Source organism: Dama dama, chromosome 28, assembly GCF_033118175.1.
Source record: "Dama dama isolate Ldn47 chromosome 28, ASM3311817v1, whole genome shotgun sequence".
Lineage (NCBI taxonomy): Eukaryota > Metazoa > Chordata > Mammalia > Artiodactyla > Cervidae > Dama > Dama dama.
This window is the reverse complement of record NC_083708.1, coordinates 18,599,095-18,624,626: the sequence shown is the minus strand read 5'-3', so window position 1 is coordinate 18,624,626 and position 25,532 is coordinate 18,599,095. Positions and strand designations below refer to the sequence as shown.

Below are 25,532 nucleotides of genomic sequence, written 5' to 3'. Positions count from 1 at the left end.
CCTAGAACTACAGATTAGCCCATCTCCTGCCTCCAGTCTGACTTCTCTACCCCAGAACTTAGCTTAGAACCAGGTTTCTACCTTCAGCACTCTTCTCATTTTGAGCCATGTAATTCTGTTTCATGATTGACTGTCCTGTGCATTGTATGGTGTTCATCAGCATCCTTGTCTGTAGCAACTCCAGTGGTAACAGCGGAAATGTCTCCAGACATTCCCAGATGCCCCTGAGGTGAAATTGCCTCCAGTTGAGAACCGCGCTCTGATCACGTCATGCCTCCTTTTCCCCAGTGACTTTGAGTAGTCTCAGCCCTGTAATGTGGCTGACAACACGGACCTTCTCCCACCTTTTCCTGACTTGTACCTTGTGCTGCAGCTTTGTACGACTATTCGGCAGTTCTTAAAATCAGCTAAAGTCTCTCCATCCCTTTCTCTCTGCAATGTCCCTCATCCTGTGAACATTTTATCTATTCGTGCTGTAAAACCTAAATGTAACCAAGCAGAATTAAGTGCTTATACTTACCTCTGCTATAGCTTTTGTCACATAATCATGGCTATTTATTTGCCTTTGTTTTTTCTGCTATACTGTTAGGTTCTGGAAGTTGGGAATGATGTGTTTGTGCTCTGTATAGACCCAACTCTTCAACATTGGTAAATATTGAATAAAGAGGCAGTAGGTAATTGATGTAGTTGGTGACCTTCAGTAGAACAGGAAAAGTTCAGAAATGGGTTGGGAGTGAAAAACAGTAATGGTTGGAAGAAGAGAGAGACTAGTCTCCCAGGGTAGCTGTGAGGTGAACAAAAATCCAAAGCTGGTTTTTAGGAAATAAAGTTTACTAGTGAACTGGGTTATTGGTTCATTGTACCTGGAATATTAAAACTCATACCTGGATAATTTCGAAACCAACTCTCGAGTTTATTTCAGTGCTTTCTCTACCCTGTTTTATTTTATTATCTGCTTATAAATCTTGACTACTTTGTACCTCCTGTTATTTGGTATAAATTGTGAAAACTGCTTGCATTTCAGGCTCAGGGCAGAAGAACCAGTGTAGTTGGCTCCTTTCCAGCCTTTTACAACCTCCTTTAATAAATGTTTTCGAGAAGCAGAAAAATCAAGATACCATTAATATGTTATCAGCTTCTGACAATTTTCTGTGGAAGAGTTGTGAACGTGTACTTGGCATGGCAACGTTTACTTTCAGACGTACTAACAAATCTCTGATGTTTGTCCTTTCTCACGTCCTTACCCATATTATGCCTTTTTTCGAATACAGTTTATTCTGTATTTATTTACCTGATAAACAAACCCTACTTCAATAGTAAGTGACATGGTTGGGGAAGAAAATAGGAGAGGAGATACTTAAATACATTAAGGCTGTTTTTAAAGTTAAATTTGGAGACTGGGATGCATGGTTATTATGTGAAAAAGATTGTATTAAAGCAGTCATTTGCTAATTGCCTTGTTTGCCTTTTTCTTAGATTTAACATGTCAGCAAAGTAAACTTTGTAATCTCTAGGTTTCCCAAGTTTTCATCTCTTTTGTTTGCCAGATGCTACCATCTCTTTGTTATTTTACTTGTTGCTTCTGCAGCAAAGTTGCAGTGTTGGTGAGTGGAAATAAGGAATATTGGAGAACCTGATTCTTCAAAATGTGTGTAAGGAAATAGCTTTGCCTTGAAAAGCAGCTTTACTCCACAAATATCCAGTTAAGGTTAAAAAGCCTATAGTAGTTCCTCTTTATTTTGATGGTGGATATGTTCTAAGCTCTCCAGTGGTTATTTGAAACGGCAGATTGTACCAAACCCTATATATACTGCTTTTAAAGAAGTATCTGATAAAGTTTAATTTATAAATTATGCACAGTAAGAGATTAACAATAACTAATAAATAGAACAGTTATAACTATATACATTTGACCCTTGAACAGTCCAGGGATTAGGGGCACTGATTTCTCTGTCCCCTGCAATTATGTAGTACTGTACTATTTATTGAAAAAATCCTAATAGAAGCAAATCCATGTTGTTCAGTGGTCAGCTATACTGTAATGAAAGTTTTGTGAATGTGGTCTCTCACTTTTTCTCTCTCAAAATACCCTATTGTACAAATTTAATGTCTTTTTTTTTTTATCCTCATCTAAGCACTTATCACAAAGTATGACTAGTTTTTGTGATTTGAAGTGTAACAGCAAAACTAGGACGCATTCTTTTTCCTTCTTCACAGTTTCACAGATAAAATATCCATTCTTTTATTTGTTTGGTTTTTTTTTTTTTTGGCCTCACCTTTCGATTTGTAGAATCTTAGCTCCCTGACCAGGGATTGAACTCAAGCCCTGGTAGTGCGAGTACCAAGTCCTAATCACTGGGCCGCCAGGGAATTCCCAGGAATTTTTTTTTTCCTTTGTTTACTCAGTTGAAAACTTCCACCTTTTCACTGAAAGGATGCACTTTACAGCTTCTCTTTGGCTTATTTGAATTGCCCACATCACTACTCTTATACTTTAAGCCATTATTAAGTAAATAAAGGTTACTTGAACACAAGCACTGCAATACCAAGACAGTCAATCTGATGACCGACATGGTCTGATAATTCAAATGACTGCTAACTGAATGAACCGGATATGCTGGACTATGGAGAAGGCAATGGCAACCCACTCCAGTATTCTTGCCTGGAGAATCCCATGAACAGAGGAGCCTGGCTGGATACAGTCCATGGGGTTGCAAAGAGTCAGGCACAACTGAGTGACTAACACAACATGCTGGACTAAAAGATCCTGGGTAGCATGGATCATCAATCACACTATTCAGAATGGTGTGCAGTTTAAAACTTAGAGGAGTTGTTCATTGCAGGAATTTTCCATTTAATATTTTCAGACTGTGATTGACCATAGGTAACTACAATTGCAGAAAGAGAAACCGTGAATTAGGGAGGGACTACTGTACGTTAAAAGGATTCTTAAATCTTGTCCACATTTCTAGTTTTCTCTGAGGAAACTAGTTTGAACAAAGGCAGCAAATATTCACTTAAAATTAGTTATGAATCTTGACTACTCCAGATGTGTGGCCTTAGGCAAGTTGTTTATTTTTTCAACCTCTCAATTTCCTCATCTGTAAAATGGAGATAATATGTACCATATTTAAGTTATTTAGAGGCTTAAATGAGTAGCAAAATGAGGCACAAAGTAGGTGACAAAAGACGTTATATTCTGATCTTCTTGTATTTAACATTCAGTTAATTATTTTGCAAATAAATCTTTTAAAGAGAGTCTTTTCCCTTTTCATTTTCACTGTTATATTTTGCTATATTTTCAGTACTGTATTTGACTTATTCTGAAATGGCTCTTAGCATATCTGGCACTGGGCTAGGGTCTGCAATTGTAGGGTTAATTTTTTTCTTTTATGACTATATTTCTTTCATAGTTCTTAGAAAAACTTTTATATTATTATAAATCTTTGAGCTTCAGCATATAATGTCTAATTTTTAACATTTGGCATATAATTCAGTAAATTTTAAGATTCTGTTCATTCTTTCCCTAATACTCTACTTAGTCTTGTACCTTTTCCTGCCTTCTATACAATCCATATTTTAATCCTTAGGTGTCTACTCATCACTTATTTGCATACATATATTGCATACTATTATTTTCTCAGTAACCATTTTTCCTTCCAGAATTTATTTTCTTTTGCCATTTTAATCTTCTTCTAACTAGAAAATAGTTATATGGTTTTATAATTTGTGGTGTTCTTTAACCATTTACATATTTGGGGGGTGGTCCTTGGTTTTATTTTTTAATTTGTCCCTTGGATGATATTTACTGCTTTTAGGGCTGGAGGATGGAGGTTATATTGTATTATTCCTTATAGATCCAGCTCCTCAGCATTAGTAAGTATTAAATGAAAAGATAATATACAATTTCTGTAATTGATGAACTGAGGTAGAATAGGAAAAGTTCAGAATAATATTCATATTTTCACTTGTCACAGATTTTTGTTTTTTTATCTCTCTTCTCCCTCACCCCTCCCCTGCTCACCTCTTCCTTCTTCCTTCCTAAAAACAGGTAGCTCTGAGAGACTACTAAAATATATTGCATTTTTGTTTTTTAAGGGAAATAAAACTAATGTCCAATATGCCAAAGTACCAAATATATAAAATAGATGTTCATGTTTTTCTTTTGTTTAAAATTTCTTTTCAAATTATAATTGACCAAAAAAGGGGAGGCACTTTGAAGAATGACAGTTTCCTTGGGTGAGTTTGTATGGTTGCTCTTGTAGCTATGTTTTATTTTCTTTTGTAAATCGTAAGGTAAAATTTGTTTTTAGGTTATGGATGTGATGAGAGGTCCCCTCTCCCCCAATATGATGTGTCTGACATATAATTTCAGTACTAATTAGGAAGCACTAGCCATTTCCTTTTTTAGTTTGCATCATATCTTTTTCCAGATTGATTATTGGGTTTGATGTTAAATTTCATAGCTCTGTAAGTGAAGCAAATTATCATATTTTCTTCATAAGGTCTCTGACTTTTTATTTCGAATTTGTTCAGGGAAACTTTGAAGTTCAGGATTGAACATCTAACTAGACATCTTAAAAACTGGGAAGTCCATGATTAAGCTGAGTAGATATTTACATAAACAGCAGCAATTTGTTCAGCATCTTAAGGGAGATGCAGGGGGAAAATGATCTCACATAAAAGTCTCTTAAAAAAAAGTAAAGGAAGAACAGTAAGATCCGCTTTTATAACATGAAGATTTGACTGTTTAAGGACAGTCAGTATAGACGTTAGTACATAGCACCGTCAAGTTTATAAAACGTTTTTATTTGCTTTTCATAATAACTGCAAAATACCCCTACCTTTATTAATGAGAAAACTGAAACTTCAGAGAGGTGGTGAGTAACTCAGTTATATCTTTGGGTATTTTATTTCTGATCTTATGCATTTAGCTTTGATCACATTTATATAGCACCTTTTTACCTTTTCTGTGAAATTCTATATTCATTAGTCTTGTACTACCCGTGTCCCTTTTATTGATTTGGGTATAGGAACTTTTTGAATTATGCCCCAGTATATGAATTCTAGAAACAGTAAAACATGATGTGTTCTCTCAAGTTTGTATCTTGCCAGATAAATACTTAAATTTGAGAGAAAATATTCAGTTCCTTGAGAAGGCCTTCTTAATCTTGTTGGCTCACTGATTAATTTTTTTCTAAAATGAAATTTTGTGTTTTGAACCCTCTGATTTCTTTTGTAAAATCACCTTTTGATTTTAGTTACATACCTTCTGATCTGTTCTCATTGTTCTCAAGAGATAAAACTGCAGTTATCCTACAGCAAATCTTTTACCATATTATTCACACTTTTTTCTCCCTAGAAAGCTTCAACTTACTGTCTTTGGAAAATAGCCCAGAATGCCTGGCGTAGCTTAGAAAGCACTCTGCAGTCGGCCGCTTCCTCCTTAGTCCTTCCCTCTGATGCTGGCTCCTTTGTGCTCTAAGTGCTGGTCACACCTGACTTCCTTTTGTTGCTTAAATGTTGCGCTCCTTCCAGCCTCAGACCATTGCACATGCCCTTCCCTCCACCTAGATAGATTATCGCCTCCCCGCCTTCCCTGGCTGTTCATTTTTCAGGTCGTTTAAATATCAGTTTTTAGGGAAGTGTACTCTGATTCCCTGATATCCTCCTGCCCTATATGTTTAGGACCCTTTGCTGTGTATTTCAAGATTTCTCTGTACCTTCTATTTGATGGAACTTAACATTGTTGTAAGTCCTTGTTCATGTCTTTCTTCCCTGCTAAACTGCAGTCTCCATGATGGTAAGTTCTGTCTTTTCTTTTTCTTTGTTATATCCTTTAGTTCATACTTGGCCCATATAGGTGCTCTATAAATGTTTGTTGACTCAAAATTGAGTGATTAAAATGTTTGGGGGAAAAAAAAACCCTAACTTTTTAAAAAATGAATTTTTATTGAAATAGCTATTAAAATATTCTAAAATACTTAAAACTGAAAATATTACACTACTGTATTTTCTGTATCATCATGAGTTTCCAGGAAAGAAATGAAAAGGAAGAATAATACAAATCAGGGATTGTACAACTCTAATAAATTCAACTTAGTATTGTAATGTCTGGTTTTTTGTTTGGTTTGTTTTTTTAGTGCTTATTTTTGTATTTGGTTCGTGATTTTTTTTTTTTTTGCTTAACTCTTGAGTGTTTTATTTCAGTTAGTATTTGAGTTTTTTTCAGACATTATTCATATTTGTGACATCTGCTGAATCTTAAAAAACATGGTATCTTTCAAATGGGGATTACAGCTAAACTTGAAATTAAATAGGTAGAGATTGGAGGGCAACTGCTGTTGATACTAATTATTTTAGATACAGTTGTAAAAGAAAGAGAGGCTTTCTCAAGTGTTGTGTCACCCACGCAATTATTTCCCTTTACTTTTCTGTTCTCTCTTGCCTCACTCCCCATCCTTTTTTTTTTTTGTGGGCAGATAAGCTAATTACAGTATTATTCTTCAAATGTTGCAGCCCTTTGCACCTTAAAGTTGGCATTTTTGTTTGTTATGATCATTGTTACAGAATTTTATTTGTCTTGTTCTTATGTTGGGTCGTTACTAGTTACTTGTGTATTGTGATAGAGACCAGATGATGCTGTGGAAATAAACCAACCTGTGTTGAATTATTTCCTAGATTATCTCTGGCCCTCAATTATGAATATTTGGTTGTAATTTTCTACTAATATCTGTTAGAATTACTGTGGTGAGCTTTTCACTCGTGGCTCTATAGAGAATTAAACGTTACAAGTTCCTCCTTATATGCTTCCTTAACGAATAAAATTTAAACTATCTTTACCATCTTTTACTTTAAAATTTTAATGGGAAAGATTTAGAAACAGACTCATAAACAAAATTGATGACCCTTTGTATTTTATGGCTTCTGAATCAAATTAGACATGAATTCTTTGTAGTATGTCATTCAACCCATTGTCAAATAGGCAATGGTTATTCTCTATAGTGTATACATTCAAGTACTTTAATATACTTAGTCTTTATGGTTTCTTTTTTTTTATGATTAAGTAGATTTAAATTCCTTGACTCTTTATCCCTGGATCTGTTTTTATCAGTCTTTGAATTTAAGCTTAATCTCTTTAGACAGTTCATATTTTTCATATTACTCTTGAGCTCCTCAAGGTAGGCTGAGCTATACTTTATTTAATAAAACATTAATCAGGATGTATATATGCCCAGTGGAGAAAACTTGGAAAACAGAACAGCTGAAAAATTAACCAGTCTCACTGGTTATCTGTTACTGACACTTTGGCATGTTTCCTCTCGGTCTTTTTTTCTAATATTCGTCTACTTAAGCAGCATGGTAAGAGTGCACTCTTTGGAATAAGCTTGAATTCGAACCGGGGCTTCACCTCTGGGAAAATTACATTCTGCCTTTCAGTTCTATTATTGGTAAGGATTGTCCCCAGTAAGGGGATAATTGTCGTACCCATTTTAAAAGATCCATGAGGATTAAATCAGAATGTATATGAAGTTCCTTGAACAGTGTCAGGCACATAGTAAAAGCACTCAGTAAATATTAGCTATTATTTTCCAGATCTGCTACACATCATAATAATTTTCTGTGGCCTTTCCCACCTCCACAAGAATAGCAGATAAGACTCTTTTGTACTAGATTCTTGAAGTCCCCATAAGAACCTCTCTAGCTTCAATCACTGTTGACTTTCATCTTCCTTAATAGGTGTTTTCTCAAGATACTTAATTCTTGGCTTTAGCGTAAGTTTTCTTTTAGAGAGTTAGATAGCTATTTTTTGTGGCTTGTACAATTACATCATCTTTCCATTCAAACATTTTTGTGATCCTTTAAAAAAATTTTTTATGTAATTTTATGCGTTAGCAAATACCTTATTACCACACCATACTTTATTTAGTGGAAACCACCAACACCATGTAGAGACAACTTTTTGTACTTCTCATGAATTTGGAAGATTATTTCTATAGAAATTGGCCTCTGATTGTGGATGTAGCATTATTTTGTTGGGCAAGCTAATTATTGTCTAACAAGGTAGATCATTTTTGCAGGTGATTTTCACATGGTCTTGCTTACATGATTATCATTGTTTTTGTACAGGCAGACCTCAGTGGTATTATGGGGTTTTAGACCACTGCAGTGAAGTTAGTATCACAGTAAAGCAAGTCACACCAATTTTTTGGTTTCCCAGTGCATGTAAAAGTTTCTATACATAAAATGCAGAAGTAGTTGTAACTTATAATTAATAACCATATAAACAGTTCGTAAATTAAAGTACAAAAGAGAGTAGATTGTGCAGAATCAGTATCTAGATTTCATTTCATTCTAATTCCCTAACTAGGGACTGAACCTGGGCCCTCAGCAGTGAGCACGCAGAGTCCTAACTACCGGACCTCCAGGGAATTCCTCCATTTTTAAAAGTACTTAGCAGGTTGATGTTGTAGGGTATTTTGCTAAGTAAAATAAGTCAGACAGAAAGACAGATACTGGATGATGTCACTTACATGTAGAATTAAGAAATCCAACAAACTGGTGAATATAACAAAAAGAAGCAGACTCATAGATACAGAGAACAAACTAATGATTACTAAGGGAGAGGAAAGGAGGGGGCCGAATATCGGGGTAGGGGATTAAGAGGAATAGGCTTATAAAGTAAGCTGTAGGGTATATTATACAACACAGGGACTATAGCCAGTATTTTATAATAAGTGTGATTGGAGTATAGACTAAAAATTGTGAATCACTGTTTTGTAAACCTGTAACTTAACATAATACTGTATAACAAATATGCTTCACCTTTAAAAAATAAGGGCAAAAAGTACCTATTAGAAGGGGGAGGCTTTTTGGAGGGAGGTGCCTCAGAGGTTAAAGCGTCTGCCTGCAATGCAGGAGACCTGGGTTTGATCAGGAAGATCCCCTGGAGAAGGAAATGGCAACCCACTCCAGTATTGCCTGGAGAATCCCATGGATGGAGGAGCCTGGTGGGCTACCGTCCACAGGGTCGCAGAGTCGGACATGACTGAGCGACTTCACTTTCACTTTCACTAATATTTCTGCCTTAGTTCTTTATTATCTGCAGAGATTTTATCATGTTTTTTCTAATATTCTCAAAAATACAGTCACTAAGATTATTGCAGATGCTCTTTTCTGGCAGCTACCCATTTTTTCCTCATGAAACTTGGTTCATGTGATAGAGATTTGTCTACAGACTTCCCATGAACTTGATTCACATGGTACAGATTTGTATAGTGAGGAAAACTGAGGTAAATCTGCTTATGTCTGTCTTTTTCTAAAATATCTTCATTGGAAACTTGGCCCAGCTGTAGGATGAAAGTACCATTTCCCTGGATAGACAGATGGCAGTTGTGTATAGGTAAATGAAATTAAGCTTGTATTTCCAACAGATTAATTCTTAAAAACTTTTCAGTCGTCTTCAAACTATATAATTGTCAATCAAGAGTAAGATATTTTTTAGAGGACATGAAGAATAGCCACATTCATACTAAAGTATCACTAATTATAAATTTAAAGTATTGGCTGTTGCTGATGATGATTTAGTCGCTACGTTATGTGCAACTCTTGCACCTCCATGGACTGTAGCCCACTGGGCTCCTCTGTCCATGGAATTCTCCAGGCAAGAATACTGGAGTGGGTTGCCATTTCCTTCTCCAGGGGATCTTCCCTACCCAGGAATCGAACCCATGTCTCCTGCACTGCAGGCAGATTCTTTACCAACAGAGCTATGAATGAAGCCCAGAGTTTTACTGAATTGAGTGAGTGAGTGAAAAGTCGCTCAGTCGTGTCCGACTCTTTGCAGTATAAATAAACATGCCATTAGCAGGTTAGTACAGAAATATATATAAGATAATTAAATCATAGTTTAATAGAATAGAGAAGGGTTAGTTAGTGAAAAGATTGGAACAAATAGTTGATTATTTAGGGGAGAAAAAATATCTTCAGAGACTCACCTAGTAACATCTACTAAAACTCTGAATATGTTAAGGAGTTAAATGAGAAATTTAAACTACAAATACGTAAAAGAAAACTTAAGTGAATATTTATTATACTGTTGGCTGGTAGAAGAACCCTTCTAAAGCACTAGACCAAGTTAACAAAAGAAAAAAAAATATAAAATTGGCTGTGTAAACACGTGAAATTATGAGATGTCAAAGAATAGCATAATATGGAAACCATTCCAAATATTGTGGAAAATGTTTCTGGATGAATAACTTGAGAAGTTGAAGTTGAGAATACCTTGCTTAAAATCTCCGCAGTGTCATGTTTAAATACAAGTCCATCAAACTTAAAGCCTAGTTTTTATTTCATTAAGGAATATGGATGGCATAGCTATTAAAATTCTGCTTATGAGGGAAATCGCTGCAAAATTTTATGTAATTGCTGTAGGTGGTAAAATTATGTAAAGACAATATTCTTATTTTCTACATTAAGTATACATTAATATTATGATTAAAGAAATTAATTCTTGAAAAATACCTTGGTGTGAACTACAAAGAAATAACTTGTGGGGACATTTTATTTATTAAGGATGTATGCACAGAAGTAAGACCCTACTGGCTAGATATATCTAGTTATATACAGAGTTATACCTGTTAATAACTTTAAGAAATTGTGGGTCTCTTGTTTCTTTTGTTTAGTAACTAGTTCTAAATTGTGCACAGAGACTTTGTTTCAAAGGCTGTTCTGAATGATTTGCTACAAATGACACTTCTCACTTTTTGCTCCTTTCTCCATACTTCATACAAATGAATAGCAGTGATTTCTGGAAATTTTATTTCACTTTACTTTTCCATTCACTCAGGAAAGTTGAATAAATATGCTTACCAATCCCTTTGCTTCCAGATTAAGTAAATTTAGCAAGGCAGTTGAAAGGAAGAATGGTATGGAGATGATTTGAATCTGTAATCTGTCCAATAAAGAAATCCATTTTTGTTTTATTCTTAAACCTAATTGTTTTTTGTTGTGTAGTTAATTTATTAAGTCCACCAAATGCATAGCTTCTACTAAGTGCCAGCCACCACTGTCAGCTTTTAGACTTATCAAAGAACAGAACAGACAAAAAAAATTGTGCCTGTGTGGCGCTTATTATATTGTAGTAAGGGGAGACAGAAAATAAACAGTGAACATAATTAGCAAATAAAAGGTGATTATTGATGGAAGAAGAGCAGGTACTAAGCTACATAGGGGCATCAGGAGTTAGCGGTGGTGGTGGGGGATGGGTTGTAATTTTCACTAGGCTGATCAGGTTAGGCTTCATTGAGAAGGTGACAGACATTTGAGGACAGATATGAAGAAGGAAGCCAGGGAATTAGCCATGTGGGGGGAGAGTGTTCTGGCCAGATGGAATAGCGGGTGCAAAGACCCCAAGTTAGGAGCATTACCTGATGTGTTGGAAGAATGGGGATGAATAGAATGGTTGGAATAAGATCACATAAAAAGGTGATCAGATAATGGACACAAGATTGTGCAGAGTCTTGGTAGGCTGATGTATAATGAACTTGGTGTTTATTGTGGATCAAATGAAGAACATTGCAGTTTTGAACACAGGAGTGATACTGTAGGGCAACTGGTTAGGTTACTTTTAAAATTAAAAAATTTTAATTTAAAAGGAAAATTCACTTTTTACTGGAGAAGGTGGCATTTAAACTGGCCCTGAAGGGTAAGAAAGAATTTGCCAAGTTAGGAAGATAGAAATTTGCTTTGGCAGGCTTAATTTAAGAATATTTCCCATCACCATACTTGGGAACATAAATGTACTTTTAAACAAAAGTTGTATATGTTACTTGATTTAAGCTTAAAACTATAATAATGTCATATAAAGAACTTATTCCTTTGTGACCTCTTACATCTGCTTAACCATGCTCATTTTAAAAATTGATGTTCTAGTTTAATAAAATTTAAGGAGTTCCTATAATCCAAGAGACATTTCTTTTTTACTCAAAAATCCAATTACTGTTAACAGTTTCTTGAGAAAGTGAATGATTGCCATTTGCTTTTCTGCCATAAAACTGTAAATTTAACTGAACCATCTTGTGTTTCTTATTATTAACTAAGATTCACTTATGTACTTTTTTCTTTAAAAGGCACTACACTCAGTTTCCGGAAATATGAATAAGGCAGAATTTCTGTCCTTAAGGTCCTTAAGATCTAGTAGGAGAGATGAGACATTATGTAAATGGTGTAGTAAAAGAAAATGTGAGTTCATCGAACGGGAATCCTACCACATCTTCTCTGCCTAATTGACCTGGTCAGACCTTCAAAGCCAGTCTCCTCAGTTGAACTTCAACTACTGAAGCATACCTGTATTTTTCTCTTTAACCCCCTGTGTCAAGTTTGAACTGCAGCTTGTTACCTGGGAACTCTGCATACTGTTTTCCCCGTATGTCATATCTTTCAATGCTGTTGTACGAGTTTGTAAACTGGTTGGCAGCAAGATCTCTTTTTGGTACCCTTCCCCTTAGGATGCTGACATAGTATCATTAAAAATACCCAGTAGTTAGTTGGCAGCCAAGCATAACATAGGGTGGTGTGGAGTACAGTATTTGACTTAATGTTGTTTCTAAAAAGTTTTTCTTGAAGTGTTGACTGTAGGTAGCTTTTTGAAAGGGATGTTCTTTTTCTCAGTTGAGTCTCAAAGGGAAAATAAAGTTTATCCCAGTTTAGGTAGAGATTCAGTAAAAACTGTGTTTAAGAGAGTAGTAACATTTTCTCTTAAGGGAATTAGTTTTTGCTTTATCAACTCTGAAGTATAGTCTTCATTAAAAATCCATCTTAAAAAATTCTGACCTATATGAAAATGCCTTGTCATCATTAAAATAATAGTTTTGGTATTGTAGTTACCTCCAAAGATCATATTTTTGTACCTGAACAGCGATAAGAGATTTTTAAGAAAATTTGACATTTTGAGAATTTTGTAAATTTGGGGTGGAGAGAATTAAACTGTATTGGTAACACAGTACGGTCAACATCTGTGCTATATGTCATCACTTATTTTTCTATAAAATAGACAATAAGTGAGATGTCATTGATCCTTAGTGTTTGGGTAAGATCATTTGAGTTCTCATTTGGCAGGACAGTTGATGCCTGTGGTTTTATGTGCTCCTGACTCTAAATCTGTTGGAGCTAAAGTGCAGGTGGTTGTCTTTCACCAGACCATTTCTATGCATAAGGCAAAATATATCAGGGTTTATTAGAAACTTAGCAAATCACTGTTACTGTAGAACTAGTTTCAGCCTAAATATACTAATTAACAACTATCAACAGTTTGTCTTAGCACAGATGTTGAAATAGATTGTATCCTAGAACTTGTCCTCTAACAGCAGGAGATACACTCTTAGCAGAATATAAAATAATTGATGTAGGAAAAGATCATGTAAGCACAATGGAATTATTCCTTAAATTATATTTTATTGCTTTAGAACCTGCAAAGTATTCTACCTCATTGCCAGTCTCCAATATTTTCTTTTTTGCTTGTCAGTGTAGTGTAAGCCAAACATCTATTGTATGTGAATAAGATAATAAGCACTGAGATTCTTTATTATACACCTGATTTATATTTCATAAACTTTAGGGCATAATTGTAGGCTCTAAACCGGAGTTAAATATTGATAATATCAATACTTTGTACATATTTAATTTGGGGGCGGGGGGCTAAATTTAAATGTGAGAAACTGCAGTGCTTATATTCAAAGTAGATGGCAGTCACAGTCAGGAAAAAAAAAAAAAAGCCTTGTATTAAAAGATAATCTACAGGGGTGAACATGTGCCTGCAGACCAGTCAGCATGTATTTAGTGAGCACATTCTTTGTTTATAATTCTAATGCTATCATAAATATTGGTATAGAAAACAAAGAACAGTAGTAAGTTAGATGGAAAGGAACATCTCCAGCCAAATTCAGCACATCAGGCCTTGGAGCTGGAGGTAAATTTTGTTCATATCTTGAAAGATGGTTAAAATGGGGGAGGTGAAAAAAGAGGGCTTATAGGTTCTAGAAAAGGAATCATTTTACAGGTCTTTGGCAGGATTCTCAGTTTATTATTTTTTTAAATTTATTTATTTTATTTATTTTTGGTTGTGCCAGGTCTTTATTACTACCCCCGGGCTTTCTCCAGTTGCAGAGAGCAGGGGTTATTCTGTTGTGGCGTGTGGGCCTTTCACTGCTGTGGCTTCTCTGGCTGGGGAGCACGGGCTCTAGGCACTGGCTTCACTAGTTGAGGCACAAGGGCTTAGTTGCCCTGCCGCGTGTGGAGTCATCCCAGGCCAGGGGTCAAATCTATGTCCCCTGCATTGGCAGGCGGATTCTTAACCAGTGGACAACCAGGGAAGCCCTTAATTATTATTATTTTTAATAATGCAACAAGTTATTCCTATGCCTTCATTTGTTGTAAACTTTTTAGAAATGTCATTCAGCGTGTCATATTTAGAGTGTTTAAGTTAGAATTGCTGTTTGTTGAAAAGTAAAAAGCACCAGATCCAATTTTAACTGCTGTTATGAGAAAATCTGTCTCATAGGAGACTTCTAAAGAAATAATATATAAAGTCATTTTGGGTTTTAAAGAGCACTGACAGAGTAGAGAGTAAAGAAGCCTGAGTTTTAATCCTAGCATCATGCCTTACTTTGTGACTTTCGGCAGGTTATTTAACTAGATTTTCTTGTTTGTAAGGTGAAGATAATAGTGCTTTTAACTTATTTCAAGTAAAATAATGGGCTTTACTGACGATTTTGAAGACTTTTAACTAGGAGTCATATGCATTAGAAAGCATCTTTATTTATACCAATATATGAGAAATTGAAATACGTGAATTCTTGAAAAAGGATAATTAAAATTAATTTCTCAATTATACTTATTTCCCCCCCTTTTCTTGGTAGCGGATACTTTGTTTTCAAGGAAGCTGAATGGAAAATACAGACTTGAGCGGCTGGTTCCCACTGCCGTGTATCAGCACATGAAAATGCATAAAAGAATCCTTGGACACCTGTCGTCTGTGTACTGTGTAACTTTTGATCGAACGGGCAGACGGATATTTACTGTAAGTTTTTAAAGTATTATGTTAATTCATATATGAGATTACAGAAATGTTGCTTATAGTTGAACTTTGAAATAAAACCATTGTTTTTTCTTTTAATTTGAAAAACTAGAAATTCACATAAAACTGCTTATTGTAACAAAAGGGTTGCTTAACATTGGACTTCAAATTTGGAATGTTTTTGAAAGACATGTTGTAACACAGTTACAGCTACATTATTGTCCTCATGGATAAGTGTAATTCCCAGCATTATATCGGATAATGCAGTTGACATTTTGTAAAATGTCATACAATGATTTTAATTCTAAACCTAAGGGCATTTTATCCAAAGTATATTAAGCACATTAGAGTCTGAGAAATGGCCCTTAAAGTGGTGATAGGGAAAAGTCTGAGCGTATGTAAGGTTATTACCTTTTATCTTTAGGACTTCATCCTTCAGTGTATCTGGCATTCAGTGAATCTCTTTGGGTTTGTTTGTTACTGTTTTCTTTTAACTTGTTGAATGGAGAAAAGCAGAGCTTTTCAGCTTTTAAATGAGAAAATTGCTTTTGGAAGTATTTCAATTTCTTTTTAGGTGCCTTAACTATTATATCCACTAAGGGTAATATTTACTGCACTACAGTGGTTGTACTTATAATTAAATGTTACTTATGTTAAATACTGGGCTGAAGGTATGCACTTATTCACGGGGTTCCTATGGGAAGTTGAAGTTAACATGGAAATTCCCATCTCTGTCTTTGAAGAGAGCAGCTGCGAATTTTATACAGTCACAACAATTATAGATTCCTCTTTTAAGTGGATATGCTTGTAAACTGAGATTTATTTATATCTACTTTCTCTCCTTTACCCATACACTCAGTCATCTGTAAAACAGCTAAATGGCAGGATGTGGGAAAGGATTTCCATACTTATCTTTTTCCTGGTTCTAGAATCCTCTTCAGGCATTTGCAGATCATTTTGTATATATTAGTATTCTCCATTTCTCTTCCTCTTTTATGTCTGCTCTTCTTTATGAAGCAGAATAAAAGTGAAATTTTCAAAATTTTCTGACACACCTTCAGAGTGAGGAACAGTTATCCCTATATTTGCTGAAGTCCTTGATATACCTGCAACAGTAACTTGCTCTCAAATGGTAATGGAAAATTATCTTTAGAGTTGAGTTCAACATATTATTTAAATTTAGCTCTCAAAACATATAGTGAATTTGGCATTTCTAATGTTAGAAGGATTCTTTCAAAAATAATAATAAATTGAAAGAATGAGAAAGAAGCATTACATTGTGTTTATATTTCATTTTGGCATTAAGTTATGTCATATACTGAGGTTATAAAAAATATCTTTAACTTCTTAATTTTTTGATGTCTGTAAAGGAATTCTTTGAAAATGAGAGGGATGGTAGGCATTTATTTGTCATACTTCATGAAGCATTGTGTGTGTGTTGATTTGAATTAGATACATAACCTCTTATACTTTTTTGAGGGAAAAATCCAGTGAGTAATACACTGTTGCTGTCTTACAGTAGTAGATTAGTAGGCATAGAGCTGGGAGAGCACTCTGAGCCTGGGTTTAGTGAACTACTACCCCGAGTCAAATCCAGCCCACTGCCTGGTTTTGTTATTAAAGTTTTATTCAAACACAGATGCACTCAGTTGTTTACATTGTCTGTGATTGCTTTTGTACCACACGTGGAGTTGGGTAGTTATGACAGACTGTATTGCCTACAAAGCCTAAGATAATTGTTATCTGGCCCTGTACAGGAAAAAAGCAAAACAAAACTGCAGCCCTTGTTCTAAAAACTTTAATTCCTAGTTTTAAGAGCATTTGATATTGGGGGAACAAGAATGATATGTTAAGAGGAAGCTGTTTTCTGATTGTTTTCCTTTAATTGAAGATACATAAATAAAGGGAAGAAAATTATCACTGTACTATTTTATGTGGCCTTATCAAGAATCTAAAAATGTTGATGTTTTATGTATGTGATATAATTTTCAAATTGTGCCAAACTTACCGTCTCCTTTGTAATTTTTTACTGGTGATTCGCAGTGACAGATTCCAAAATGTTACCTTGCGATAAATGTCAAAATATGAGATCATTGTTACTTAAAATTTTTTTGTATTTTTGTCTTGTTATCACTTCAGGTGGAGTTAGAGAACATATGTGTTCACTATTCACATTCTTTTATTCCCCTGGAAACACACTAGCCACTAACTAATGCTTTGAAATCCAGTCTTAAAAGCAAATAGGATAAGACTTCAGGATAGTAGGTTTTGACTGAACAATGAAAGATGGCTGTGGAGCGGCACACTCTTGTTACTTACTACAATAACAATTCAGTAGTGCACGACTCAGTATTTCCTTCTTATGTATTTGGTATCTTAAGACTTTGTACACTTAGCATTAACTTCTAGTGTTAGATGTATTTGAAAACTTTTTCCAAGGGACTGATTCCAACAGACTTTTGAGTCCTTTTGGGCAGGCACAACTAGAGGCGGTCTAGTCCTGTGGTTAAGAGCATCATCTTCAGCATCAGGGGACTCTCAGTTCAGCTCACAGCATTACCATGTCCTAGCAGTGCAGTTTACAAAGACTGCCTCACCCGTTTCATCGGCAGTGTTCTCAGCTCTTTAAAAAAGGTAGGGAAGTAGATAATACTAGTAAAGTAGATAATAGTACCAATTCCACAGGATTTTTTGTGGGATTACATGAAATGATGTATGTAATTAGTATAGAACAGGATACACAGGAAGCAGTCAAGTCTCACTTGCTGCTTTTAATTCTATAGATATAAATTGTATCTATTTTATCTTCTTACCTAAAATCTCTTTTTAAAAATGCTATACAAGATTGAAATGGAAATCATTGTGATTGATAAGTGAAATTCTATGTTAGGAAAATTATCCAGTATTTTGTACTAGAATATTTTAATAAATGGACGTTTCCCAGTAGAATAATGAGAAGAGCCCAGGGAGGGAGACAGTGTAATCGCCAAGTCTGACTGTTCTCTAATTCTCTCTCTTTCTTAGTTTTCTAAATCTGTTTACTTGGATTCAGAATCATTGTGTCAAATAATATTTACTAAAGAAAAGCAGAGTTAATTAATTCTCTCAGGAATAAGCCATTCACTCCTAAATGTATGTTGAGGACCATGTAAAAAGATTTCGTTTTTCTAAAACATAAAGTATATCTCTTCAAATTAAGGCAAAAGAGCATAAACTATTTCCATAAACTCAATAATTTGAAATAAATACTATGAGTTTCTTCACTCCTTTAATGAACTTTTGTCTTTTAGGGGGTATACACTGTTCTAAACACTTAGGATGTTGAAATGGGAGATACAGTTATCTGTAAGAGTTCATAGATGATCAACAACACAGTGTTGATGCGATGTGATGAGAAGTTTGATAGAGGCAGCACAAAATGCTGAGGTATCGTAGGAGAGACGTACCTAATTCAGGGTGTGGTAGGAGATGGTTAGGGGAACTTCCTTGAGAAGTGACACTTTCAACTGAGCCAAGCTGGATATTCCACAGTTTAGGGAAAGGAATTTACAGTCATTGGAAGATTATAACATGCAATTGTCTATTATAAGCAAGAGTTAGAGATGTTATTGGAGGACAAAGTCAAGATTCTTTTGTGACATTTGAAGGATGTTCTTCCCTGAAGGCATGGAACAAAAATGATAGCTTTAGAGGAGTGAGTAGAATTTCTCTTTTTAATGATCTCTTGCGCATTTTGCAGAGGATGAATTAAAGCTAAGTCGATATACAGAGGTATTGGTAAAAAGGTTCTAGGAGTGATCCATGAGAGTCACAGTGGAAGTAGGAATGGAATTAATGGGTTAAAAATAGAACTAGAATTTAAGAGGTTCATTTGCATGTGGGGAGAAATTGAGGGGCAATAATATGAAATGACGTGTGTTTTAACTTGTGCAGCTGGTTAGAAAGCCATGTCATTTACTGTGGTAGGGATTTAAGTGGAGAAGTTTGAAGGTTGGGACATGTTGAATTTGAGATCCACACATAGATTGCCAAGTAGAAATGCTCAACAGGTGGTGGGAGTGCAGGAGAGTGATCTAGGCTAGAAGATTCAAGTTGGGAATCATTGAATATGGAGGTTGATCATTTTGCCTCATGTATGTAATGTGAGAAGTCTGAGTCTTCAACTTTAAAGCAAACTAAACAGAAGAGAGGAGTCAGTAATTAAAACTGAGAAAGAGCTGCCTAAGAGGCCACAGGAGAAAAAAAGATGTGGTGCCTTAAAAGCCAGAGGATTTGTATTTTACTAAAGATAGAAACCTAAAGTAAAATTAGAACTGAAAGACATCTTTTGGATTTGGTAAGGGCACTAGTGACCTTAAGGAAAAAATCTTTATTTAGTTTTAGGGAAAGGAGTGAGATTGCAGTGCACTAAGGAAAGATTGGGAATTGAAAATTTAAAGAGACAACATAAAGTAATCTTTCAAAAAGCTTGACAGTAAAAAAATAGGCTGTTTCCTGAATGTGGTGGCCTACCGCTGGACATACTCACATTGTATTGTATGGTCCTCTGTTGCAGTGAATTTGTTTAGGGTTGGTCTCTATTAAGCTGTGAACTTCTTGACAACAAATCCTTTTTCTGAAACCTTTTTAGATCTGTAGTGCCTTATATTGTATCTGGTGTATACAGTATTGTGTTAGTTGCTCAGTCGTGCCCGACTCTTTCTGACTCCATGGACTGCAGCCCACGAGGCTCCTCTGTCCATGAGATTTTTCCAGGCAAGGATACTGGAGTGGGTTGCCATTTTCTTCTCCAGGGGATCTTCCCAACCCAGGGATCAAACCCGGGTCTCCTGCACTGCAGGCAGATTCTTTACCGACTGAGCTACAAGGGAAATCTGGTGTATACAGTAGGCATATGACAAAAAAGAAAGATGAATGAATGAGCCAGTCAGTTAGAGATACAGAAGTGAATAATGTCCTTTCTTGTAAGAAACTTCCGTTAAGGAAGATACATATATAAAAATGTCTGTAAGATGAATTCTCTCCTCCTACTGTGCTTCATTTACACTAGTCTTTTTCTGTGTTTCAAACTTGCAAAGCCCATTTATGGCTTAAAGCCTTTGTACTGTCTATTCCCTTTGCCTGGAATCATCTTCTCTGAAATACTGCTGTGGCTTATTCCTTTTTTTAGCAGCTCTGGTCAAACACTGCATATTTAAGAGACTTTTTGCTGTCTGCCTTCCCTCCTCATACTGTATCATTGTCACGTTACCTTACTGTGTTTTTCTTCTAATATCTATCACTGTCTGAAATTCTAATTTTTAAAATTAGCTTTAATTGTATTTTCTTATTAAAGAAGCTCCATGAGGATGGGTAGGACCTTGACTTAATTATTTATGAGCACTGACTAAAGTAGGCATCCTTGAGTCTATACTGATGTAAATTTGTAAATAATTAAGTGAGAAAAAGGGAAACCGCTTATTTATGGTAGAATGTCAACTGATAGTTACAGAAAGAATGCTGGTTTGGCAACTATCACAGTGGTGGTTGATTCATTGTCATCTTTGGAGGATAGATTGGTTGATACTGGTTTGAAGATCTTGGCATAATCTAGCGTATGTTCCCACAAGATACTAATTTAATTAAAATGGGGAAGATTGCAACTTTCCAGGGGGAAAATATGGGAAACACTTCACATGACAAAGTTACCAACTTCAGTAGTGGTGGGATGGGGGTTGACATTGCATATCCTCTGAAGTGGTACATTGAGGCAAACACAGCATCTTGTCTGTGGGATTCCTACCAAGACAGTATGATCTGACAGAATTTAAAGTCTGTGTTCTTTATAAACTTCTGAGGACATGAAGCGTAGAGAAAGCCTCAGGAAATACTCTAGATTGAAGAGATTGAAGTGACCGTATAACACATGTTGCTATATGGGACCCTGGGCCAAAAAAGGAAAGGGAACAATGTCAGGATAGTTGACAAAATTTGAATGGGACCTGTGGATTGGATGGCATTTTTATCAGTATTAATTTCCCCAGTGTATGGAGATGTGTGTCCTTGTTTTAGAGGAATGCACACTGGGATATTTAGAGGTGATGGGGCATCAAGTCTGTAGGTGTATTATATGGCGAGAAAGGAAAGAAAAACGGTGATGGAGCAAATGCAGTGAATTGTTAGTAGTTGATGTGTCTGGGTGATGGAAGACATTGGTACTGATCTTGAAACTCCCATAAGTTTGAAATGCAAAATTACTTTTTCACAGCATATGGGAGGTAGTGTAGGGATGATACTGTATATTCAGTAAGCTTGGTAATGAAAGGAGAACTAGAATACGGTAATTTATAAGAAGATAAATTTTTGAAACCTGGGTCGGGTAAGGAACTAGGAGAGCAGATGTAAGAGGAGATAACTGAGGTGCAGTGGTCTTTCTGGAGGATAGATAAGTGAATAAATAGATTAAGAACAGTTTATGTGGACTGTTTAGAAAGATAATTAGGTTTACAATGAACAGATTCTGCTTTTCAAATTGAAATATTTTACATGATGAAGAGTGTTGATTGGGGAATGGGACTGAGTTCTAGAGATGAGTGATAAAACCTGGTAATAGGGAAAGAGTGATGAATAGGGGCCAAAAAGGGTTGCTGATTAGGCTAAGCCATCCGAATAAACAGGATCTGTGAACTTGCAGTGCTGCAGAATTAGTGTGCTTGTCTTCTTTTCCATAATGGTCCTTGGCATCTGGGAGCAGGGTGAGAGCAAATGATGGTTATGTTGATAAAAGGTTAGTCAGTGGTGGTTTAGATAGAGAGGAGTAAGAAAATTCACCCTTGTTGAGATGACTGACTCTAAAGTTTAGGGTAATTTGTAATATAGGTCTGTCTGATAGATTGGTAAGAAAATCAGTGGCCTTTTCTAGAAAATACATTGAACTAAATTTAAAGTATAAGCAGTTTTTAGCTGCCCAAATAAGTGAATTTTTATTCAGATAAATAAAAGACTACTAAGGGCTTCCCTGGTGGTTCAGATGGTAAAGAATCCGCCTGCAATGTGGGAGATCCAGGTTCAATCCCTGGGTTGGGAAGATCCCCTGAAGAAGGGCATGGCAACCTACTCCAGTGCTCTTGCCTGGAGAATCCCCATGGACGTAGGAGCCTGGTGGGCTACAGTTATGTGGGGTTGCAAAGAATCGGATACGACTGAGCGACTAAGCACACAAATAAGGCTACTTTTTTGCTTGAAAAAAAAAATGACATTATAGTATGCATAACCATATACATGATGTTTTTAACATTTAATTCTGTTTGTTCTGATGACATCAAGTTGTGAAATCTGACTCATACGCTATGTAGCAGTAGCAAGAGAAATTACAATTCTCTTTTTTGATTCTGCCAAGGACTGCCAAATTCTCCAATATCCTATAAGTTTAATAATCACCTAATTTCTTTTATCTTCAGGCCAGAGCAGTGATCGTTGGTTGGCCTGTTCAATTGATGCTTCTCTTTTAGCAGGGAAAAGTTTACAGGTCTGCTTTTTAGCTCTAAGGTTGTCTAAGCAAAATTAACCTGCTGTACTGTTGGCCCAAGTGCATGTGGTTTTCTCCTCGCAGAAGTCAACAATTCTTTGTCATTTACTGTTCCATGTTGTAAAGTACTTTTCTTTTTCTTTTTTTTAAAAGTAGTTTTCTTCATCATTGAGTAGTTCATATAGTTGTTACAGCTAATCTTCTAGGTTTCAGTTTAAATAAATGTTTACATATATACTTAAATAGTTCAATTAAGCCCTTTAAAACTTGTCTTCCAGAAACTTGAAAGTTGACTTTAGATTCTGCTTTAGTTTTTACATAGAATATAAATGATCGAAGACCCTGTATCTGAAGTTGTTTCGTAAAGCTTTCCTATCAGTAGGTAGGACATTTTTTTGTAGATTTCAAGACGAATTTTAATACCCAAGTGCTCAACAAAGTAGAAAGCAATGTCATAGATCTGTGGAATTTTTCTTGACCAGAATACAAAAGCAAATGGATATACATATTGTTTTTGTATATACATATTTAATTCCTGGGCTTTAAATATGGAAAATGTCAGCATTCATTTTTGTCTATCTGAAATTTGCCTCTCACACTTTTTATTTTGATGAAACTTCGTAGTTTCCAAAAGGGATTCACAAAATAGGGACTTCTTTAGGATAGACTAAGAAGAAGGTGATTGCAGCCATGAAATTAAAAGACGCTTACTCCTTGGAAGGAAGGTTATGACTAACCTTAGATAGCATATCAAAAAGCAGAGGCATTACTTTGCCAACAAAGGTCTGTCTGGTCAAGGCTATGGTTTTTCCAGTGGTCATGTATGGGTGTGAGAGGTGGACTGTGAAAAAAGCTGAGTGCCGAAAAATTGATGCTTTTGAACTGTGGTGTTGGAGAAGACTCTTGAGAGTCCCTCGGACTGCAAGGAGATCCAACCAGTCCATCCTGAAGGAGATCAGTCCTGGGTGTTCATTGGAAGGACTGATGCTGAAGCTGAAACTCCAGTACTTTGGCCACCTCATGGGAAGAGTTGACTCATTGGAAAAGACCCTGATGCTGGGAGGGATTAGGGGCAGGAGGAGAAGGGGACGACAGAGGATGAGATGGCTGGATGGCATCACCAACTCGATGGGACTCCGGGAGTTGGTGATAGACAGGGAGGCCTGGCATGCTGTGATTCATGGGGTCGCAAAGAGTCGGACACGACTGAGCAACTGAACTGAACTGAAGAAGGAAAGTGGGGGGTGAGTGATTACCTGCTGTGTAAGAGATCCCGTTAAATTCTAGAAGGAAAGGTCATGGGTGCCACCATTTCCATAGTCTGCTTAAAAGTATTAAAGAAATAACAGTGATTCCAGAGTAAATGTCTGATTCAGTTTCCTTCCTCTGCCCTAAGCTACAGAGCATGTTGATCATTTTAAAGGCACTTGGCTTTATCCCTGTGGCTATGGAAAAAGAAAATTTATAGGGTACTTTAAATTCATAAGTTTAAGTTCCACCCTTTATCAAGTCTTTTTACAAGAGATACCTGCACTGTTATTTTCTCAGGATAGAGAAAGTTACTTTTTCAGCTTTCTTGGCATTATCTTTGCATTGACAGGATGTCTTGACATGCAAGAGAAAACAGTGTAAATTTGATATAGCTCATTTTATTTGGGGATTTATGTAAGTTCTTTTGGTATCTTTATACTCAGTAAACAGATAAATGATAAACGTGTCATTTATCTATATTATGATAGCACATTAGGTTACTATTAACACATACTAATGAACACTCTCAGTGAAACTAATGATCCATTGCCACCTTTTATATTTGCTTGGCATTAACCACTAGCATAATATTATAATTTGATTTAAAAATGCATTCCAAAGAAGCATCTTCAGTTTTCACCAGCTCATAGATTTCTTAAAACTTGTGGTTAAAATATTAGAGTAACCATGTCTTATCTGCTTAAAATGCTTCATTAGCTTCCCTTGCCAGGTTAAATTCAAACTCCTTAACAGGCATTTAAAACTGTACCCTCAGTGACCTTTCTCAGATGAAACCTTTGCAGCTTAATTTTTGTTTTTAATTTCCCACTTACACTTCATTTTCCCAGCTTTTCCCACTACCTTGCCAAATCATCAGTCCTAGCAGCAGTGTCTACGTATTACTGAAAATAAGTGAATACTTCTTTTTCCCCTGGGCATTAGAACTTTGTTTAAAAACCTTGTCAGTTCAGGTTTTTTCCTAAAATCATGTTGTCTAATTTTAGCTGGAAGTTCACTGTTGCTTCCAGGATTTTTCCCTTATTGCTTATAAGATTCTAACACATTTTAAAACTTTTCTCACTTTTTTTTGGTTCCTTCTTTTATTTCCCCCTTCTCCTCCTTTGGGAAATAATCCTCAGATATTTGTCTTGGTGCTGAGGTTAGAATCATCTAATTTTTTTGCTGCTTGCTTTACAATTGCCATGTCCGCCATAACTCTTCCTCCTCCATGAGGCCTAGGAACCCATGTGTCCTTCCTACCAAGGCCAACACCTATGCCTGTGTTTTCCAACTCTTTCTTTCCTTTCACCATTTAAGTGGCATTACTTTTACTTTCATGTCTGTAACTCTTTTAACGTTTTGATTGAAAGACAGTAATGTTCTATTCCTTGGTTTATTATAGACTTGACTAACATTTGACGTAGGCTTCTATAAAGAATGATCATCTGTTCAAGTTCTGCTTTACAGTTTGGTCTTTTTATAAGGAATAGTTTTATCAGATTTTTAATTCATCCTTTCACGTGGTGCTTTTAAGAATATTTTCCTGGTAAATTTGATTTTTCTTCTTGTCTACACTCCTTTTCACGCAATTATTTATGTGTACTTGTGTTTCTGATGGGCTTCCCTTGTGGCTCAGCTGGTAAAAGAATCCACCTGCAACGTGGGAGACCTGGGTTCAATCCCTGTGTTTCTGACAGT

At 35.8% G+C, this 25,532-nt stretch overlaps 1 protein-coding gene across 3 annotated transcripts in view; it reads left to right on the top strand.

The window, feature by feature from the left end:
- Positions 1-25,532, top strand: part of PHIP (pleckstrin homology domain interacting protein) — a 120,648-nt gene that overhangs the window by 20,094 nt on the left and 75,022 nt on the right. For all 3 annotated transcript variants that reach the window (XM_061131782.1, XM_061131783.1, XM_061131781.1), the window contains exon 7: positions 14,919-15,079. In XM_061131782.1, the coding sequence (XP_060987765.1) occupies positions 14,919-15,079 (161 nt within the window). The remainder of the gene's footprint in view (positions 1-14,918; positions 15,080-25,532) is intronic.